The sequence below is a fragment of the Berghia stephanieae genome, chromosome 5 (assembly GCF_034508935.2).
Source record: "Berghia stephanieae isolate SIO BIC M18660-M18661 chromosome 5, UCSD_Bste_1.3, whole genome shotgun sequence".
NCBI classification, from domain to species: domain Eukaryota; kingdom Metazoa; phylum Mollusca; class Gastropoda; order Nudibranchia; family Aeolidiidae; genus Berghia; species Berghia stephanieae.
Window position 1 is genome coordinate 18,532,099 of NC_088364.1, and position 20,753 is coordinate 18,552,851.

General features: G+C 33.0%; 1 protein-coding gene across 3 annotated transcripts in view; it reads left to right on the forward strand.

Annotated features, from left to right (window-relative positions):
* Nucleotides 1-18,330, forward strand: part of LOC144972547 (rap1 GTPase-GDP dissociation stimulator 1-B-like) — a 28,394-nt gene extending 10,064 nt beyond the window's left edge. Inside the window, exons 9-17 of one of the 3 annotated variants that reach the window (XM_078913874.1) lie at nt 429-560; nt 1,238-1,363; nt 3,468-3,557; nt 4,378-4,554; nt 5,754-5,882; nt 10,104-10,169; nt 15,005-15,139; nt 15,946-16,709; nt 17,508-18,330. In XM_078913874.1, coding sequence (XP_078770000.1) covers nt 429-560; nt 1,238-1,363; nt 3,468-3,557; nt 4,378-4,554; nt 5,754-5,882; nt 10,104-10,169; nt 15,005-15,139; nt 15,946-16,004 — 914 coding nt within the window. In that variant the 3' untranslated portion in view covers nt 16,005-16,709; nt 17,508-18,330. Of the gene's footprint in view, nt 1-428; nt 561-1,237; nt 1,364-3,467; nt 3,558-4,377; nt 4,555-5,753; nt 5,883-10,103; nt 10,170-15,004; nt 15,229-15,945; nt 16,710-17,507 lie in introns of those variants that run through there. The other 2 variants (XM_078913875.1, XM_078913876.1) reach the window with 2 other exon arrangements.
* The last annotated feature ends 2,423 nt before the right edge of the window (nt 18,331-20,753 follow it).

Genomic DNA, 20,753 nt, shown 5'->3' on the forward strand with positions numbered 1-20,753 from the left:
CCCCAAATTACTGAAATTAAAATCCATCAGTCTAATCTTATGACATCGTATAGCAGACAACAACATAAACATAAATGTCATGAATCTAGTTCATGAAAAGAATCAATCTTGATAACTTATACTTTTCAACACCCAAAAAATTGTAATGAACTGATTTTGGTTTCAGGTATCAGTAATTTGAGTTTAGTGTATTTTGATACAGAAGAATGGTTGTATGGAAAGGTTAGGATTCTGAAATCAGGATTCTTTATGTACTCATTTTTTAGTTATTAAAACAAATCTAAATAATGAATTGTATTATATGTTTTAAAATTTTTGTTGTGGAAATTTTAAAGTTATAAAATTCATATCCTTTGAAAAGCGAATTTATAAACAAATAAAGTTTTCGATTTACCTGAATTACAAATGATATTGTTCCAATCTCCCAGATTCCTATTGTGTTGAGCTTGTTGACAAAGGCATTGTAGGAAAACTACTGCCTCTCCTCAAGTCTGCCCCCGATACGTCTTTTTATTTACAACATGCTGTTTTGAGCACATTGAGAAATCTTGCAATTCCAGGTATGACTACATGATTGTTATGGTTGAATTTTGCCTTTATAAAAAGTATCGTATTTCTTTCACAATTAGTTCCAATCCGATCATGTTCAAGAATGTATTGAGCATTATTTTAATGTAATGAAGAGAGGGAAGACCTAATTTGATTGTGCTTTATGAAGGCTCTGTATCCATTCAATCTATAAAAAACTCCTATCAGCACTCTTTTGAATTTGAAAAGACATTTGCTGTTTTACATTCAACCTTAACGGGTTGTGTTGAATTTTCCTATAGCGTGATATATTTGACCATTTTCATTAAGGTCTGAGTAGTGTGTCACAGTCTCTGCATTCTTGGTGGAAACAGTCAAGTGTGCAGTTTTAATCTGATAACAAATTGTGATTTGAGAGAAATTCAATTAGCTGTATTGGTAAAACTTTACACACTTAAACAAAGGTAATTTTTTAGTAATAAGATTTCTCAATATAAAAAGTTAACTCGAATTTAATCTTGTTAAAATATGCAATGTTTATGTACATTTGTTCAAATTAGTTATGAAAAATACGTTATTGTTGAACTTTTTAAACTTAAAGCATTTTTACTTAATATTTCCGAAGAATCTTTTAACTCGAATTTGATTTTATGTATTTATTTATTTAATATTTTCGCATGATGAACTCCCTTTTCCTCTAATTGGTCAGTTGCCAACAAGCTTAGACTCTTAGAACAAGGAGTGATGGAAGCTTGTCTGTGCTTGAAGAATTCAGAAGTGATGGCTGTCATATTCAAATTGTTGGGACTTCTCCGCATGTTGATCGAGGGCCAAGGTGGGTCTATCTGCATTTTTTATTGTCTTTGTATCATCTCAAAATGGTATTCTGCGGCTATGTGATCTTTGGATTGGAAGGCCCTGGGTTTGAGCCTCGCTCGGCGCATTGTTGAGTCCTTGGAAATGTACTCAGTTGTAAAATGAGTACCTGGCCACTAACAGCGTTGTCTTTGTCAGAAAAAAAAATGTAATATCGCCTTATAGGCGTCATGTCTCATTCTATATGTTACGTATTGCTGTTGGTCAGGGTCCCCTTGTAATAGTGCTTTGAGAACATTTAGTGGATATTGCGTGATATAAAAAAGCTCAGTTTTTTAAAAAATTATGTCAGGGGGATCCTCATGCCTTTGTAAAATTTGTGGTGAAATAAATGTCTATTTTGTGTACAGACAGTTTTGTCTCTAAGACTTCTCAAGAAAAAAGAAATGGAGAAAATGTGAGAGTGCTCCAAGTATCGATATTTTGTTTTGTTTACTAATGTATAATAATTTGAATATTGGAGAAAGATTGTAAAGATCTATTGTTTATTTAATTATTTTAATTTGCTTGTGTTCTCATGAGAGTATTATGCAGCTTATTCCGACAATAAAGGAATTTTTGAATTGAATGAAAAAAAAAAAAATCTTACATTTCCTAATTTTAACTCTTAACTCAATTAAAAGAAATCAAGTTCATTCCAATGTAACACTTGATTGACACACTGGGACACATTTATTTTGCATAATGTAGGAATGGCCATGGAAGGGTGGTTGTGGTCGGGTGGGAGGAGGGTGTATGATTCATCTGTTTGTGGTGAATGATTTGTTCAATTTGGTGCGGGTCAAGGTTTTTTTTGTTTTACTTATTTTATTTTGGTTGTGGACCTAATGCCTATGCAAATGCAATCCAAATCTAATTGTTTTGAGTTGGGCATTAATGTTTGCACCTCACTCGACTCGTGTCCTGGCTTTAAGAAGTGATGGTTATTGTTATAATCTCCCATAGTGGGCAGGGGGTACATGCTGTGTCTTCTATCCCCTTATATCTGTTTTCCAACATGCTTTCTGTCTTTGTCTTGGAATGAGATTACTTGGTTTTGTCCTGTCCCTGGCCGGAGTCCTAGCTGGGGGGGAAACAGTCAAATGCATAGTTATTGTTTTGGGAGATGATATTTTTTTCCTTGTAAATCATCTCTCTGATATGTATTATTATATTTATTTTGAATTTATAATGTAAGCATTTGAGTGTATTTCTCTTTGTTGGATTTTGTGCTTGTGTCCGGATGAGACTTATAGGTGGTCTCAAACTAAGTACTTTGATAGTGTGCTCTTGGAATCTACATCTGATCCCTATTTGTTCCCAGTTCCCCTATGCCTTACTTTGTCTTGTGTGCTTTATTTTTAATTCTAGAACTTTTTACTATCCCATTTTCTTCCTTTTTACTGGCGCTGATATAACATGAATGTGTTGCAAGCGCCATAAAACCCTTAAAACATAACATTATTGTTATAATGCCGGTAGAAAAAAAAAGGTTACCTAACACTGTGATAAATGAAAATTTCTGGAATTCATATTATTTTATATTTGTAGTGGTGGATGGCTTCAATTGTAGAGCTACGTTCTCCCCAGCCATTTTCTCATCCAGATTCGGAGTTTTAAAACAACATTTTTGGAGTAAAATCAATAGAAAAATTGTAATTTTGCTGAGAAATGAAAGTTGAATCAAATTGAATAGCATAATATCAGTTCTAAAACTCTTTAAAGTCATGACTTTCTATATACATAAAAATAGAAGTCATACAAGTTGGGTGATATACAGGTTTGTCGCCTGAAATTTTGATTTTTTTTTTTCTCCATTAAATAGAGATGTATTTTGTTTGTTATCTGTGGAAAATATCCCTTAATTTCTTATTGCCTATTTATATAATGTGAAGTCCGCCCTGAACATCAAGGTTTGATATGTTGTGTAATTATATAAGTATTTATTATTTTAAAATCTTCTTTTTCTTTTATTTAAAAAAAAAACTTTTTGTTGTTGTTTGTTTTACTTTGAAAGATAATTACCTCGTACTTTCAAGTTTATCTAGCTTATTTCTCCCTCTTTTACTTCTTTTCATATCAAGAGTCAGCGGCCGTCAAACTAGGACAGGATAGAGGATTCCTGGACTGTTTATCAGAGTGGTGTTCTGTCGAGGTTCATGCAGGGGTCAAAGGTGAGTTTTGAAAGAGGAGGGGACAGGAGAATAATCTCGTCTCATCAGAATGCTTCTAATAACATGTCAAGTTTTGATTGACTGTATCTAACAAATATCCAAATATTTCTTTTACCCAAAATTATTATATTATGACATTCTGATGGTTGGTAAATTTTGCCCACTTTGTGTTTGATAAATTGAGTCATCAAAAGAGGAACAGTTGTACTTCACATTTTTTTTTTTCAAAAGCTTTAAGGAGGAAAGTCTTTTTCTATGTTTATTCAAATTGTAGTTTGTGCGTGAGATTTATAATAGTTGAATGTCACAACCCAAGTCTTTTTTTTACCCCACATTGTGAACTGTGCTCAGAAGTTAAGACAATTTGGTATTGTGAGTCTTTCAGAGATTATCTTAAGATAGAGCTATTTGTCAGGGCTTGTGATAAATAAGTATTCAGAACAAGCTTAAATCAAAGATTGTTTTAAGTTTTATTTTAATTTGAAGTTTGAGTTTAACTGATATTATATATCTTAACTGTTAAATTAAAAATTTGATTTAACGTCATATTTGTACTGTGCTCTTTATGAAACGAGATTGAATTATAATGTTAAAAAATAACGGAATGTTTTTGATGAGAATAGAATAGTAATATCAGTGGATAGTATGAGGGGGGGGGGGGGGGGGTTATTAAAAATATCTTTAAGTAGATGAGTGGAATTGTTTGGTGAATAAATAGCCAATGAAATTGTTAAGTGCTCCTGAGTCCTTATGTGGAAGTTGAGCACTATCTTATTGTTTATAATAATTACTGAATATAACTATTACTATATTTTGTCAGGTGAGGCTCCTCGTGTCATTGCTTCCCTAATCAAAAACAGCAAGTCCGTGACTGTCATCCAGAACTTGATACGGGCCACTTGTGTAGGCCATTTGGTGGCCATGGCCCAGAGTGAACATTTAGTGATGCAGAACGAGGCTGTCATGGCACTCACCTTCATCTGTAGCACATCTCTTGGTATGTAATCGTGACTCTAATCAAGGCAGCAAACTGCTTTTATTTATCCAGATGTTAACCATTGCAAGGGATGAGGTGGCCAAGCGGTCAAAGCATTGCACTAGGACCCATACGGCCACGGGTTCGAGCCCTGCTTCAGTCACAATTCTTTTTCCTTGGGCAAGATAATTACCTCCCAATTTGCTCACTTTAGACAACATGGGTGATTCTTGTTGACATCAGATGTCTTTTTAATGAAATATCAATATTCCTTCATGGAATGCCCAGGCAACGGCATCTAACAATGTTGGGTATACTTTAAAAAAAAAAATATTAACCAATGCAAATATAACTAATCAAGACTTTTGATAAATGAATTTATATTTTCTTTAGAAATAGTCACCATATACATTTAATGTAGAATAACATGTAGGAAAACAGAACATAATGTAAAATATATTTGCTTTTATGTTAGTCTGAATAGCGCAAGTAATTGTGAGGAAATAGGACTCATTTGCACTTTATGCTCAATGAATTGTCAAGAGACACCGAAAGTAAAGGAGAGAAAGAAGGAACTAGATTTAAGATTATTGTTTATTTACAACTTGTCCTGATAATTTAACTTTTTATTTGAAGCTTTTATCTTATTTGGTTTCTGACAATCCATGAAAACCAGGGACTTGTTTAAAGAAAATTATTCTTTTCATTATCTGTCAGTTTCTATTGAAGATGAAAATATATTTTACGAAAATGTAAATTTAATAATATCAAGCAAATTTAATAAGGCTAAGGTATTTTTAAAATACATGAATGTAAAAATTTTACTTTCCATTAAATGATCAAAACTTTGAGAGAAGATCCAAGTCAGAAGTTATTTGGTGAGATTTGCATGTTTTCCCCGTATCGTTAAACGCTTCAGGCTTTGATCCTGATAATGATATCTTACGTAGTAGGTCAAATGTTGACTTGTTTTGATTTTGATTTTACATGACCATCAAGTTAACATGGCTTTGAAGTTTTTACATATATTTTACATTCTTAGATTGTTTCATGATATGAAGATTGTGTTCTGAATTCTTATTTAGAATCCTATTAACAACAAATTTTTATTTAAAAAACAAACATCTCAAATGATCAAATATATACTCTATGTCATTCAATTCTCTCCGTCTGAAAATGTGATGAATAAAAATCTGTTTCTATCCTGCGGTTTTCACCAGGAGATGCAGCAGTGGCCTTGAAAGAAGCTGACCTTGCTGGAGTTGTATCCAAACTACTTAAGGATGACCAGTTGCCTGCGGAAATGCTTTGTAATGTCCTCAGTCTGACAAGGGCAGTCATGTCAGCAGGTGAGTTGTTATTGAGGCATATATATATAATATATGGGTGTGTGCTGGTCTGACAAAAGATGTAGATGGGAGGAGGAAGTCACTAGTCTGGTGCAGAGATAGAATGTGTACAAGAATAAAATGTAGTGTACAACTCAATACTATACAATCAGAGATAGAAATGAATTCCATGAAAAAAAACAACAAAAAAAACAGGAGTCTTAATGGTCAAATAAAAGCATGGGATCAAATTTTAAATGCATTTTTTGTTTTGTTTTTGGTTATCTGTTAGCACATCCGTCAGACATCCATCTGAAAAGCAGGCAATAGTAGAGTTTTTAAAATTAGAAAATTCCTTTTGTACGTGTGTGGTCAAATCAGTGATAAAAGTTTTTTCACAACTTGAAAATGATTTTAATTCCAAAATGCATTTTGCTAACCAATGTGAATTTATTAAACTTTTTTTGGTGTGTGTGTCGTTATTTATTAAGATTGTTTTGTTCATGATCAGACTTAAGGATTTTGTGTGTGGAAAAATCTAGTGTCCTTCTTTGATGTGGTTTATAAAACTTGAGCTCGTATGGATGATTGAGAATTAATTTTATATATATATTTATTTATTTTGTTAGGTGAGATAAAGGGGAGAAAATTTAATGTTTGGTTAGTAAAAAATTCTATTTAGAACTTTGATAAATTGATTTTTAAAAAAGAAAGAAAGAAAAAATAATTCAGTTTGAAATGCAGTGGACTTTGAAATTCCTCTGTAAGTCTTTCTATAACACTGTAGGTTATCAAGACAATATGTCATCAATATTTATCTTTAAAAGTAATATGAAGCAAATCAATATGAACATTTATATAGAACATTTTGGCACATCTCAGAGTTTCATTTAGTCCTCCAGCAGGTCATTAGAACCATATTTTCATTTCATACAGTACCAATTGCCTGTTAGGCATCAATTTTATACTAACACTCTTACTATATCTGTCATTACCTGCAGCCAGGTAATCATTGACTGGGGTAATGTGTGTTAAGTGCCTTAACCAAGGACACAACGTCGGGACTAGGTTTTGATCCTTATAGTATAGAAGTAGGTGCTGCTTGAGTTGATGATTGTGGGTTTTGAAAATTTTGACAGGACAGGATCAACGTACAAAGATGAAAACAGGCATGAATTCTGCAACTCAAATGTTGAAAACTCTCATTCATGTGACCTGAAGGGAAGGAATGGTTTTTTAATTACCTGGGGGGGGGGGGGGGGGGGGGGGTGACTGAGTGGTTAAGGTATTGCACTGAGCCTTGAGATCTGGAAGCTCCTAGGTTCAAGCCCCACTTCAGACATTCTCGGTTTTTTTCTTGGGCAAAATTGTTAACCCCTCATCTTGTGACAAGATGGATGATTCCTGTTGTCATTAGTCATTTGTTTAATGGATTATATCTATATTCCTTCATGGAATGTCTAGGCAACAACATCTAAAAATGACGCGTGGAAGGGCATAACTTTTTTAAGTGGATTGTCCCAACTCTTTTGAGTTCATTGTGAATGGAAATCAAGCAAATTTCTTGAATTGCCCATTCATATGAAGACAAGAGAGTTAACGTTGGTTTTTCTCATCGCGAGGGAGTACTGATAGCTCAGGTGGTAGAGCACTTGCTTCACATACAAAGGAAAAGGGATTGATTCTGGATGGAGTCAAAACATTTTTTTCATGATCCTAATGTCCACCTAGCAGTGATTGGATAGCTTGATCTGTTAGATGTGGCAGAAAGTACTTTGCATTCAACTAGAGTCCTTTCCAAAGACAAGCAAGGGATTGTTATAGTCCATTTAGAAATTGGGATAAATTCCTGTTCCATAGGCCATGGTTCTGAAGGTCAGCTTTCCACATGGTACAGTGCTACATAGAGATCTTTATAGTTTTATAATTGGCTCGATGATTTATGAGTTTTCATCACAATCCACTTTTTAACTAAATTAATCTTAAAGTTTTTAGCTCTGATGTTGATTTGACGCAACTTGAAAGGATATTATCTGACACTGTAGATCTGTTGTGTTAAGGAAAAAGATCGTATGTGTGGCCTTTTATTACAAGTAAACACACAGTATTTTTCCTTAAGATGCAGAGATATAGACAGTGGCTTTTGGTAGCATAATTTTAAAAAACCAATAGTCTATGGTTTTAAAAATATTCGAAAACAGCAATGATATTTCTGCCATACTCTGAAAAAAAAACAAATTAAAATTTTTTTTTGGCTAGAAAACTCGTCCTTCAAATATCAATCGATTAAAATGACCCTTATATTGTCAAAACTCTTAATGAGACTTCTAATGAAGTATGGAGCTTTGTACAGAGCTTTTTATTTTTACACTGCTATATATTTCCTGTTGCTGAGTACATTTTGAAAAATGATGAACTCTCTTAAAAGGGAGTAACAAAATCATATCGTTAGAATGGTTACCCCAATTTAAAAGTATTCTCGTTTCTCTTTAATCTTGATTATAATAATTGGGTGGGGTCTTCTCCCATAATGGGTAGGCAGGCACTTACTGTGTCCTCTATCCCCTATATGTGTTTTCCAACTTGCTTTCTGTTTTTGTCTTGGAATGAAATTACTTGGTTTTGTCCTGACCCTGGCCGGAGTCCTTGGCTTGAAGGGAAACAGTCAAATGTATAGTTATAGTTTTGAGAGATGACATTTTTTTCCTTGCAAATCATCTCTCTCTTATGCATTGTTATATTTTTGTTTTTAAATAATGATTTGTAAACATTTGAATGTATTCCTCTTTGTAGCATCCTGTGCTTATGCCTGGATAAGACTTTCAGGTGATCTCAAATAAAGTACACGTATCAGATGCTCTTAGAATCTACATCTGTTTCCTATTTGAACCATTTCCCCTTTGTCTTACCTTTTACTTGTGTGATTTTAATTGAAAATCTAGAATTTTTGACTGTCCCAGTTTTCTTTCTATCTGTTGGTGCTGAAATGACTGAAACGTGTTGTAGGCGCCATAAAAACCTTATAAACAAACAAATGCTAATAATAAGAATGGAAAACCTGAATGATTTGATATATATATATATATATAATATATGTGTGTGTGCTGGTCTGACAAAAGTCGTGTGACTATTTTTTAAGGTCCAAAATCTGAAAGAAAACTAATCAGTAGACCTCGAGATCTTTCATTCCTGCATTCCGCTAAATAATATTTCAACGTATTTTCTTTCAATCCTTTCTAATTTAATGGACTTTTTTTTCTCCCCAATCTTAATACTGTGAAAATTTTAATTGATTGTGGATCCGAAAAGATTGCTTTCTGCAATGATGTCAAATAATTCATTTTCTATTGCTGTAACCTCCAATAACTTTTGTCTTATCATTACACATTTTGATCAGCCCTAGCTTGTCAATCATGTCTCCATTATTACCCTATGTTAGTTCTAGCTGTATTGACAACAAATAATGTTTTGTAATCTGACATACTATGGCAAAACACTTATTTTCATTTTGGCCTGAAAACTTTTTAATACGTGTATAGCTGCCAGATGTCCGCTAAATAGCAGATTTGGTCTGTTTTTTATTTATCTCTGTAATTCCCGATAAAAGGACTCCTCACCTTTTGGATATTGATGGTGGTGATTCATGCAACCATGCACTTAATGTCTCTAAATAACTATTGGCGCCCTTCCCCATGGTGTAGCTGAAAGACTTCTGATATTTGTACTGACTTTGAAGCTTAAAGATATTTAATAAAAAATTTTTCTCAGATCTATCGAAGCGTAGTAAATAAGTATGTCTTCTCCTTAATAGCAATTTTATCCTTCAAATATGAATAACTTCGGCCCTAATTGAGATAATTACAAAATTCTAACTGCATTTTGTCCAGAAATAGAGCCTGGATTGAAATATGAAATAATATGGGATTCAAATTTTTCCAACATCCGACAGGTATTACCAGATCACCACACTTATATTTTAACACTCTATATTCCCTCCATCTTTTCAAATTTTTGGTAAATTTTTCTCCTCTTTTGAAATTTCCCACTGGCAGCTATCATTAATTAGTCAGGACTCAAACTCAATTTTTTTTTTTTTTTTGCAAGCAGGAAGTCATTTCAAGATATGGATATATGTAGTAAAAATTTTCTGGCCCAAAGAACCGAGGTGCTTTGTCTGATGTATGGCACCAATGTCTCCAGCTTATGATTAGTTTTGACACATTTACCTGCTCTCTCTTTCAGCATCCACCTCTTTCTCGTCTCCATGTGCTCTCCTGGCCTGCACCAACCTCATACCAAATGCCCACAGTAGGGAGTCGCTTCTGTTCTCTATCTTATCATTCTTTTCATCTGTCTATCTGTCTGCATGTTGATGTTATATTTTCCTATACATCTCATTGTCAAGCATTCATGGTCTGTATTTTTAATGGAGTTGCTTTTATTTTAATGTTAACATCTTTTCTAATTTGCAAAGCTGCCACCTGTTATGAAGAAGTATGATGCTCAGAGGAGACTTTTATATCCTAAATTTTGTATTCCATGATAGGGCAGAAACTGCTACAATGGAAACAAAATCACAAATATTTTTTAAATTGTGATCAATTCGTCATTGAACTCTAAACTATGCAGTTTCATATCCAGGTAGCAACATTCCTCTGGTATTTAACCCTTTGAACAATCCATTATTATAATTAATGCTGGAATTGAATGAAAAGAAAGAAAAGTGAGTCAAATGTCATTCATATTTCTTGAAAGGTCATGGATTTAATATCAATGGAGATGAAAAGAAGTTTTCTGAGTGCTTAGCTAGACTTTACTATGGAGATGTTGCTTTTGATGTTGTAAATACTATTTGGAAAAATAAGTTGTTCTCCTCAAGTTAGTTCTAAGAATTCGACATGATGAGTTTAAAAATTAAAAAAGTATCTAATAGAATTGCTGTTAAATTTGATGTCATGTGTATTGTTGTGGCTTGTTCTCATCAAGATGGATGAGACTATGTCGTGGTTAATTTAATGAGTAACTGAAATATCAGGATACATTTGATAAAAACTGGCTTATGTTGTATTATTTGTTGTTGGATGGTTTCTCATGCTTGTGCATATTTTGTGTAGTGCTATTGGTCACTGTCGAATTTTCTGATACGATATAATTGCTTTGTAAGGACCGGGACTGTTTATTATTATTTAAATATTTGAAAGAAAATCATATTTAATTTAAACTTGTTTTTTTTTTGATGAGTTAAATTTCTCTTTTTATTTTGAAAAATATTATTTCATAAAAAAGAAAAATTCTCTTTCCATGAATTTTTTAAACCTTTTTCTGTCTTCTAATACTTACATGTTATATAGCTGAAAACTGCCTCGGTCACTGCCATAAGCTCTTTCAAACTTCGAAAAATAAACAAGTGCAAAATTATCTTTGAGATAGTTTTAAAATCCTAAAAATAGCATGATATTTTGAGCAATTTTATATTTTTATTTGTAAAGATATACAGGGTGTCCATAAAGTCTTTCCTTGTTTTATAACATCTCTATCAGAAAAATGTTACAGCCAATATACTTTAAACATGGACCTATGAATACATAAATGCTTTACGTGTTGTTTACCATTATTTTTTTACAAAATGGGCCTCAATATGCTTGCCATGGCTACCTACAAGCAATTTCAACCTATTTTTGAGTATTTTGTGGTGTGATGGAAACAGTAACAGCACTTTTATTTCATGATAAGCGTTCCAAGATCTGGTATGGGAGCTGAATAAACAATGTATCTGAAGTAGCCTCATAGGAAAAAGTCATATGGAGAAAGCCTGGTGACCCGGTCGGCTAGGCAATCGAGTCCCATCTCTCCCAATCCATCTGTCTAGAAACGTGTCGAATAGAAATTCATGAACAGCCCGTCTCCAAAATTTCATTTTGAAAATTGGCTAATATTCACGAAGATGGGATGCAGACTACAATTCTTGCATATCTATATAGGCATTTACAGTAATCATTTCACGGTAAAGAAAGATGGGCCTATAATACTTTTGTGCATCTGCTAACACCAAACATTAACTTTTTGTCTCAGCAAATTTAGATTACCTATTTCAGTGTTTTTTTGTTTAAAAAAAATTGTTTTCATGTCATGTAATGGTCTACCAAAATGAACCCCAAATATTGTTGAGGTACTTTTGGCGATGTTGTTTCATACAATCACATGAGATTAAGAAAGTTTTGTCACACTGTTATGATTCCGAAATAGAAAGAGAGAAAAATGAGTTAAGTTTATGTTCATTTTGATAAATTTGGTGATGTAATGAAGTTCAATGACCAATGAGCATAATAAATGTATGACTTTTCCTTATAAGATGGTGAAAACCAGATGCAAATATCTATAAGATTTTAGAACAATAAGTCTTTGAAATCAGGGAAAGATTTTATGGACACTCTGTATAATGTTTTTTTTTTATTTTTTGATAGTCTGATTTATGTTCTTTTCTTTTTAATACAATTCATACTTAGTTAATTGCTTCTTAGGGTTTTATTGGTGGCAAATGTTTAAGCTTCTTTTTTATTTGTGTTTTGTGATGCAGCGAGGATTCGCAGCGTATCTGTATAAAGAACATAGTCATTAAATCGTCCCAACTATCGGGTAACTGACCAGTAATCAGGAGGTCTGAGGTTCGATCCCCAGTCGAGGCAGACTGATTTTTTTGGGATGGTTTTTTTCTTGAATTATTCTCTCTGCCTTGTCTGGCTTTGTTTCTTACACACTTTTTCAGATCTTTTATCTCACACCAGTGTCTGCTCCCTAATTTGTCACTTTGATATTTTCAAAAATAAAAATGGAGCTAACTCAAATGTCTTCATCTTTGTCCTCTCTTGTTCATGTTTATGTTTTGTGATTCAGGCGAGGGTTCGCAGTGGAAATAGGTACCCTTGTGTAATGGTAGCACATCTGATCGGTAATCAGGATGTTTAGGTTAAATCCCCATTTGAGGTGGGGCTGATTATTGGGATGTTTTTTTTTTTTCTTTTCTTACACACTTTTTTCAGATCTTTTATCTCACACCAGTGTCTGCTCCCTATTTTGTCACTTTGATAAATATCAAAATAAAAATAGAGCTCACTCAAATGTCTTTGATGTCATCCTCAATGTCTGTGTTTTGTGATGCAGGCAAGGGTTCACAATGGAAAGGTGAAGAATATAGGCATTAAATCGTCCCAACTATCGGGTAACCTCTGTAGTGTTTAAATTGAAGCACGTCTGCTCGGTAATCAAGAGGTCTGAGGTTTGATTCCCAGTTGAGGTAGGCTGATTTGTTTTTTTTTGGGACGGTGTTTTCTTGTATTTTCTCTCTGCTTAATCTGGCACTGTTTCTTACACGTTTTTTCAAATGAAAGAATGCTCTGCATTACTATATATATTAAGGGAATGCATTTGCCACCAGTTATATCCCTTAGTTATGTCCAACGCAGTGAACAATATTTCAAAAGGTTTGATCATCTCTAATATTGAACAAACTCAAAATCAAACGATACAGAGAAAACGTTAAGTCTCAACACTTGGATAACAGTACCATATGAGTAGATCCTTGTAATAATTACTAAGTCCCTGGATCAAAAGACTGACTTAGTTAGTAAATGCGTTCACTCAATATAGCTTTTGCAAGTGACGTGTGTCGTCGTGATAGGTTGTTCTAATTATGATGGCCACTCACTGACTCTGCTGCTTTATTGGAAATATTTTTGTTCCAATTAAGTGTCTAGCACTGTAATTGATTTGTGATCTGAGGGAGGAATGGCATAAGTGCGGCTGTGTGGTCTAGTGGTATGACACTCGCTTTCTGATTGGAAGGTCATGGGTTCGAGCCTCGCGCTCGGCGCATAGTTGAGTCCTTGGAAAAGGCTCTTTACTCACATTCTCTCACCGTACTCAGGTGTAAAACGAGTACCTGGCCGTTAACAGCGTTGTCTTTGTCCGAAAAAATGTAATTTCGCCTAACAGGCGTCATGTCCCGTCCTACATGTTAAATGTTGCTGTTGGCCAGGGACCCCTAAGAAAGCGCTTTGAGCACGTTTAGTGGATTTGCCCTATATAAAAGCTCAATTTTTATAAGTCATATTATTTAATATACTTTTATTTGATTGCTTTGACCTTTTCACGTCAGTAACGTTGATATGAATATGTCATTTTTTTTTTTTTTTTTTTTTACACCAGAAAGATACAGAGCACTTGTTGCATTCACATCTGGTCTGGTCTCTCCGTATATAATTGTATTGTATTCATATTTTTAGATTACTGACTGAAGACGGCTCGAGCCCAATATGTTCATTGTAATGTCTTTTGTATTTTTGTTTTCTTTATTTAGTTTTAATTTAATTCTTTTACAGTTCACCGTGTTTCAGCAATCTAATGTTTACTTTAGTGTCTTATTTTACATGTTTCGTATTGTATGTTATGAGATTATTGTGTTTTATAATTGGTTTAAGTATGCATGATTCTTTTTTTATTTATTTTTTTCATGTACAAAATTGAATATAACAACTCTAGATTTGATGTTTTAAAAAACAATTTTTAAGAAATAAAAATCCAAGATAAAAACAACTTATTATTATTTTTTATCTTTTAAAGTTTTATTTTGTGTCAAAATTTTAGTTGGATCGGTTTTTTGGTGTAATTCGTGTTATTATTATCATTATTATTATTATTATTATTATTATTATTATTATTATTATTATTATTATTATTATTATTATTATTATTATTATTATTATTGTTATTATTATATTATTATTATTATTATTATTATTATTATTATTATTATTATTATTATTATTGTTATTACTATTATTATTATTATTATTACTATTATTATTATTATTATTATTATTATTATTATTATATTATTATTATTATTATTATTACTTATTATTATTATTATTATTATTATTATTATTATTATTATTATTATTATTATTATTATTATCATTATTATTATTATTATTATTATTATTATTATTATTATTATTATTATTATTATTATTATCAATATCATTAATTTTCTTATTATCAATTAATATTGTTGTGGTTGTTGTTCTTCTACTTCATCTTATTATTATGATTCATTATTTTTTATACCCTTTTCTCTTCCCCAGAAAACCTTCAGGAGGAAATCATGAACTCATCTGTGATGGAACAAGTCAGGTCTCTTAGTCAAGTGCACCCAGAGTCCAAGGTCAAGGATGCAGCTGGACAGACTTTAACTCAGTTAGAAAGAGTCTTGGAAGGGAGTTGATGAATATTATAAATGATAATTTAATTCCTTTGATTTTCTTTAACCATTTATTTCAGCTGATTTATTCCATTAAAAAAAAATAAATCTTAGTTCATAACAGTTCAGAAACCATGGTATAATTTTAAGCTTTTTCCGGAGCAATAATATCAATTACGGTAGAAACTGCTTAAACTAATAATCAAATATTCAACAACTCCACTCACTCACTCACTTATTCCTATGACATCACAGTGATCAATTGGGGGGGGGGGGGGGGGGGGGGGGGGGGGACATGTGGGATGTAGACTTCACAACCTCACGCCATTCATCACCGTCTCTAGCCTTTTCTTGAAGGCTATTAAAGTCAACAAATTCATGTCAGTGTAAAGCTTTATGATTTCATTGAAGTCACTCCAACCAATTATGTCCCTTCATCTTCTTCCATGTATGACATGCAACAGAGTTCTATGGTTTTTTTGCACCCCGTAATTACACTCTCCTGTCTTCCAGTCTGTTGCTTTTCAGGATTTCTTCTTCTACCTCAACACCTCGACTTGTTCAATCTCTGACATGACAGTTGCTGAGGTCTGCACAGTGTATTGATTCATTGAGAAAACAGTTCTTAAAAATTTCCATTTGTAGTGGCAAATTTAAAACATTTTCAATGATCACTCTCTTTTTATGATAATAATAATAAATATTTATTTATATGTCGCTTTACTATCCACTGGTAAAGTGCTCAGCAGCGCTTTACAAAGCCAGCACACACACATACCCACACATACGCATCCTCTTTCTCTCCTTGTCACAATGTGGATACAGGCAAAAGTACTGACCTACATGACGATCCCAAAGCTAGAGTACAGTGGCTCTTTTTCTAATGCACGGTACAAGACAATTAAATGATATGAGTGACAAAGGATATGTAAATATTAAAAGTGATAATGCGTGATGGTGATGATGCACATAATAATCTAAAGATTGGTTCAAATTACTTACTTAACAATATGGTGACATGCAATGAATGATGACTGAAGATGATGATGACAATGACAATCTCAACCACATTATTGGAGTCATTCAATATTATTGGTATGGGAGTCCATTATAATTATATCATTTTCAGTTTGTCTACCCATGGCAATGCACTGTCTCCGTCACAAGTTCTCTTTTGTTAATAAAATTGTTATTTTCACTATTTCAAATGAAGTCCAGGCATCAAAGGTTTTGGTTTATTGTATTGTTCTTCCAATGATTAGGGAACCAAAATGTTTCTCATTAATTTCAAGTTCTCTTCACTTGTGATAACATACAAATGTCACTTGTATAAAATCTGGATTTATAGCCGGGGCGAACTAACTCTATTTTGTATAAAAAGAGGTACATGATTAATACAATAATTCTAAATTCACGCTTATTCCCGTGCCATACTTATACACAAGCGAGACTTATCTTAGCACATCATATCAATCTATTGACTGATCATTATCTTAAAATTTATATTAACAAAAATCAATTTATTATTACATGGAATGAAGATTTTTAGCAAATAACACTTTTATATTTTTATCAATTTTTAGATCTCGGTTACTTTTACTTGCAAAAAAAATACTTAACAATTTTAATCTGAACAAATACCAACAATAATACTCTTTGCTAATCATGCATAAATATCACTGTGATTCTGGAAGTGAATGGATACAATGCAGTGCGTAGAGATGGTGTGAAGAAAATACGTTGATTTATTAGTGATTTGTGATCGATATTAATTTGGTGCTAGGTCTGTGACGATGATGTTTCAATTGATGTGTAGTTACAGACATCAACATTCGTGAAGAATGGAGCAAATTTATCTATATATATTGCTAGATGAGCTAGGATGGCAATTGTAAGGGTCCAATAATTAGCTGATAATTCAAACAGTTGCGATGTAGAAAGGGATGTAAATTAATTTGATCATTTGCATTGAAGTGTAACAAAGTCACAATTTACTGAAAGATCTAATTTTAAAATTAATTATATAAATTTCAGAGGATCTACTTACAGTCATCACACATGTTAATGTGATAAAAGATTCATGATTAAAAATGTGAAGAATAACACTGTAAAATCACAAAACTGACACGAGCAATGACACATGATCCAGAAAGCAGTGTTACATATAGTAACACTCGCTGAACAATTGCGAATTCTAGTCAAATTGCTATGCAAGTGGTTGCTGAGAGGGTTGTGCATTTAAGTCCTATTGTTTTCCAAATCAGATTTTGCCACTTTCTTCCAGGGTTGCTCGTCAAAATACTGCACAATTTCTTTATCAGATTTATGGTTCAAGTCTTATAAGTGTTACAACTGATGTTGATCTAACTCGAATTTTTTGATATCAGTTTTAACTTTATTGCAGTAGCATTTCGATGTTTAAATTTAATCCTTAGTGGTTACCAATTTATCTCAAACTTATTTAGTGTCGGTCAGCAGTATGTCAGCAAGCTGGTTTGAACAGAGATTTATTTCCTTCTGCGAATAACTGTCCTAGAGATAGCTGAATCTCTTTCTGAGCTGTTGCTGTAACTCAGATATAACAGTGACGGAGGACTGCTGACATGCTCTCTCTCTCTCTCTCTCTCTCTCTCTCTCTCTCTCTCTCTCTCTCTCTCTCTCTCTCTCTCTCTCTCTCTCTCTCTCTCTCTCTTCTCTCTTCACTCTCTCTTTCTCTGTCTTTCTCCTCTCTCTCTTTCTCTGTCTTTCTTCTCTCTCTCTCTCTCTCTCTCTCTCTCTCTCTCTCTCTCTCTCTCTCTTTCTCTTTTTCCTGTTTTTTTTTTCTTGTTTCTATTTTTCTTTCTTTCTTTTCTTTTCTTTTCTCTTTTTATCTTGTTTTGATTAGAAAACTTATCGACCAGTCTACACATATCAAGCACTCTTCTGCTCACTGGCATTGATGAGTTTATCACAAGGTTTAAGCGGTTTCTACTATTTGTGATTAAGAATATTATTTGGTAGGTTGTGGGCTATGTAGAATTTGATGTAATTCAGGAATTAAGAAATAGCAAGCACTGACATATTTATATAAAGACTTAAGGTTAAGTGTAAGTTTTATAAGATACCAGAATAGTAAAAAATAAAAAAACAAGAAAAATAACCCCAACAACCCCCCCCCCCCCCCCCCCATACAAAGAAAAAAAACAAAAGAAAATCATAAAAAAACAAAAAGAAGCACAACTAAACAAAACAAAATAAATTTAATTAACAATGGAATGAAGATATTTGCAAATCAAATGTTTTTTTTTTCTTTTAGAATTGACGAAGAGTAAAGTTTTATTGCCAGAAAATAAATACAAAGCAAAACAAACAAAACTTAATTAACAACAGTGGAAACAATTTTTTATATGGATTATATATATGTATATATGTAGTGATTCTAATGGATAATGGATATTTCTATATGATATTTGTCAGTGATCTAAGGATGTGCACTGAAGGGCATAATTATATTATATTATCTATATGTATATTTGTCAGATGACATCTAAGGATTGCATAGATACTTTAATCAATGATAGGATGCAATATATTATCTTTATGATACTTTGTGTATTGCTCAGATGACGACATCTAAAGATGTTGCATGGAAGGACGTAATTTTAATAATAAATTATGATAACAATCCTCTTAATTGACTGACATTAATCCTGAACAATGTTACATGGTGATGAGACAAAGGCATTCAGCATTTATATATATTTTTAGCATTGTGACTGAGATGAAGGGGCTCTTGGTAGATGATTGAGTAGTTAGGATAGCTGGACACAGTAAATGTAACCAACTGTCTCAAAACAGTATTATATCAGGGCTAACCCGATGCTTAACTCTCTTGAGTTCATATGTATGGAAAAGCATGGTGAACTCGAGAGGGTTAAAGCTCAATTTTAAGCTTAGTTTCTAAGATTTTGCCGACCTGGCTACTATAATGGAATATTCGTAAAATTATGAAATTTTGGCTCCTATTTCAGAGCTTTATGAGCATCTCTAAGTCGTTAAAACTTGTTGAAAATGAAAGTTGATGCCTGACTTCATAATTTTAAGGATATCGAAGTATTATTTAAACCTTTTGTGAGTAAATTGTTGATTTTTAAAGTTAATTATAGTGGCTACCATTTTTATCTCCCAAAAATTACGAATTTTTAGATTTTCCAGAGGGCAGGTCTGGATTTGAGTCAAAGCAAAATGCCTCCTTTGAACAGAAAAGATTTATTTTGTCTCTTCGACTTAAAAGAAATTGAATTTCCTTATTCCAATAATGTTGATGTGAAACTCCATTTTGTTTATCTAGTTCAGAATGACACGTTGTTGGGTCCCAAATGAACTACTGTCAACAGGGGTAACTTTTCCTTAAGGGATAATTTGCCTTAAGGGGTAACTTTGCCTTAAGGGGTAACTTTACCTTAAGGGATAATTTGCCTCAAGGGGTAACTTTGCCTTAAGGGGTAACTTTGCCTTAAGGGGTAACTTTGCCTCTATAAATTTGGAGCATTTTGAGTGAGTTCAGCTTTGCTGTAATTTTCCTAGTTGAAAGACTTCACTTTATATTTTCAAGGAAATAATTGCCACAAAATTAAATATACTCAAATTGGTCCAACACTTAAGAGGCAGAGTTACCCGAGTTGACGGTATCATTCTTTACATATTTTATTGTTCAATGCAAATCTGTGGTCCCATGCATGAATCTGATAATCCACATTATATTGAGAAATTAGGGAGCTGGCACAGATGAAAGATAAAGATCTGAACAAGTGTGTATGGAACAGTGCCAGACAAAGCAAGAAAGAAAAATACAAGAAAAAAAAAAACCCATCCCCGACTGATTTTTTTGGGGGATTTTGTTGTTGTTGGTATTTGTCTTTCTTGCTTTGTCTGGCACCGTTTCATACACACTTGTTCAAACTCACATTATAAGACAGTTGACAAAATCAACCATAAAGTCACACAGAAAACAATAATGGAATGTCAGTTGTGTTTAGATAAAATAGAACAATTTTTTTTCCTTCTAATTCTGTACAGATGAAAAATGTAGTTAATAGACTTTGACTCATGAATAATGTATGTTTCAATTTAACTCATTTCTCCTGAAAATGCGGTTTATCAGGTTTATGCAAGGGCCCACAGATTTGTCCTTTCGTTCATAGCGATTAGGCCCATTAGGAGCTGGAGTTTATCCAGTTTCTATAGCGTGAAAAGGACACTAGTTTAGTTTACAAGATTTGCATACCTGCCTACTATATTATACTATAGCTGAAAAGGACACTAGCAATTGCAGGTTACCCTTTGGATAGATTTTAGTCTAACAGAAATTACTTTCTGCCAGAATTAACATATCCAGCAACCGAATCATTGTTGGGTGGACAGAGGGTGGGTCAGAAAAAAAATAAATCTTGACCTCCCCAGGAGCGATCTTGGTCCCTTTGCTTGTGAAGCAACTGGGACCCCCCAAGAATGACTTAACTATGCTGTATTTTATCCTGTTCAGAAATGATGATCATTCCATAATCTGACAAGATTAAATTGTGTTATTTTGTTATTCGTTTAAATCTTTGCATGCCATTTTGTTGTTATTGGTGAAAATGTGATAGATAAAA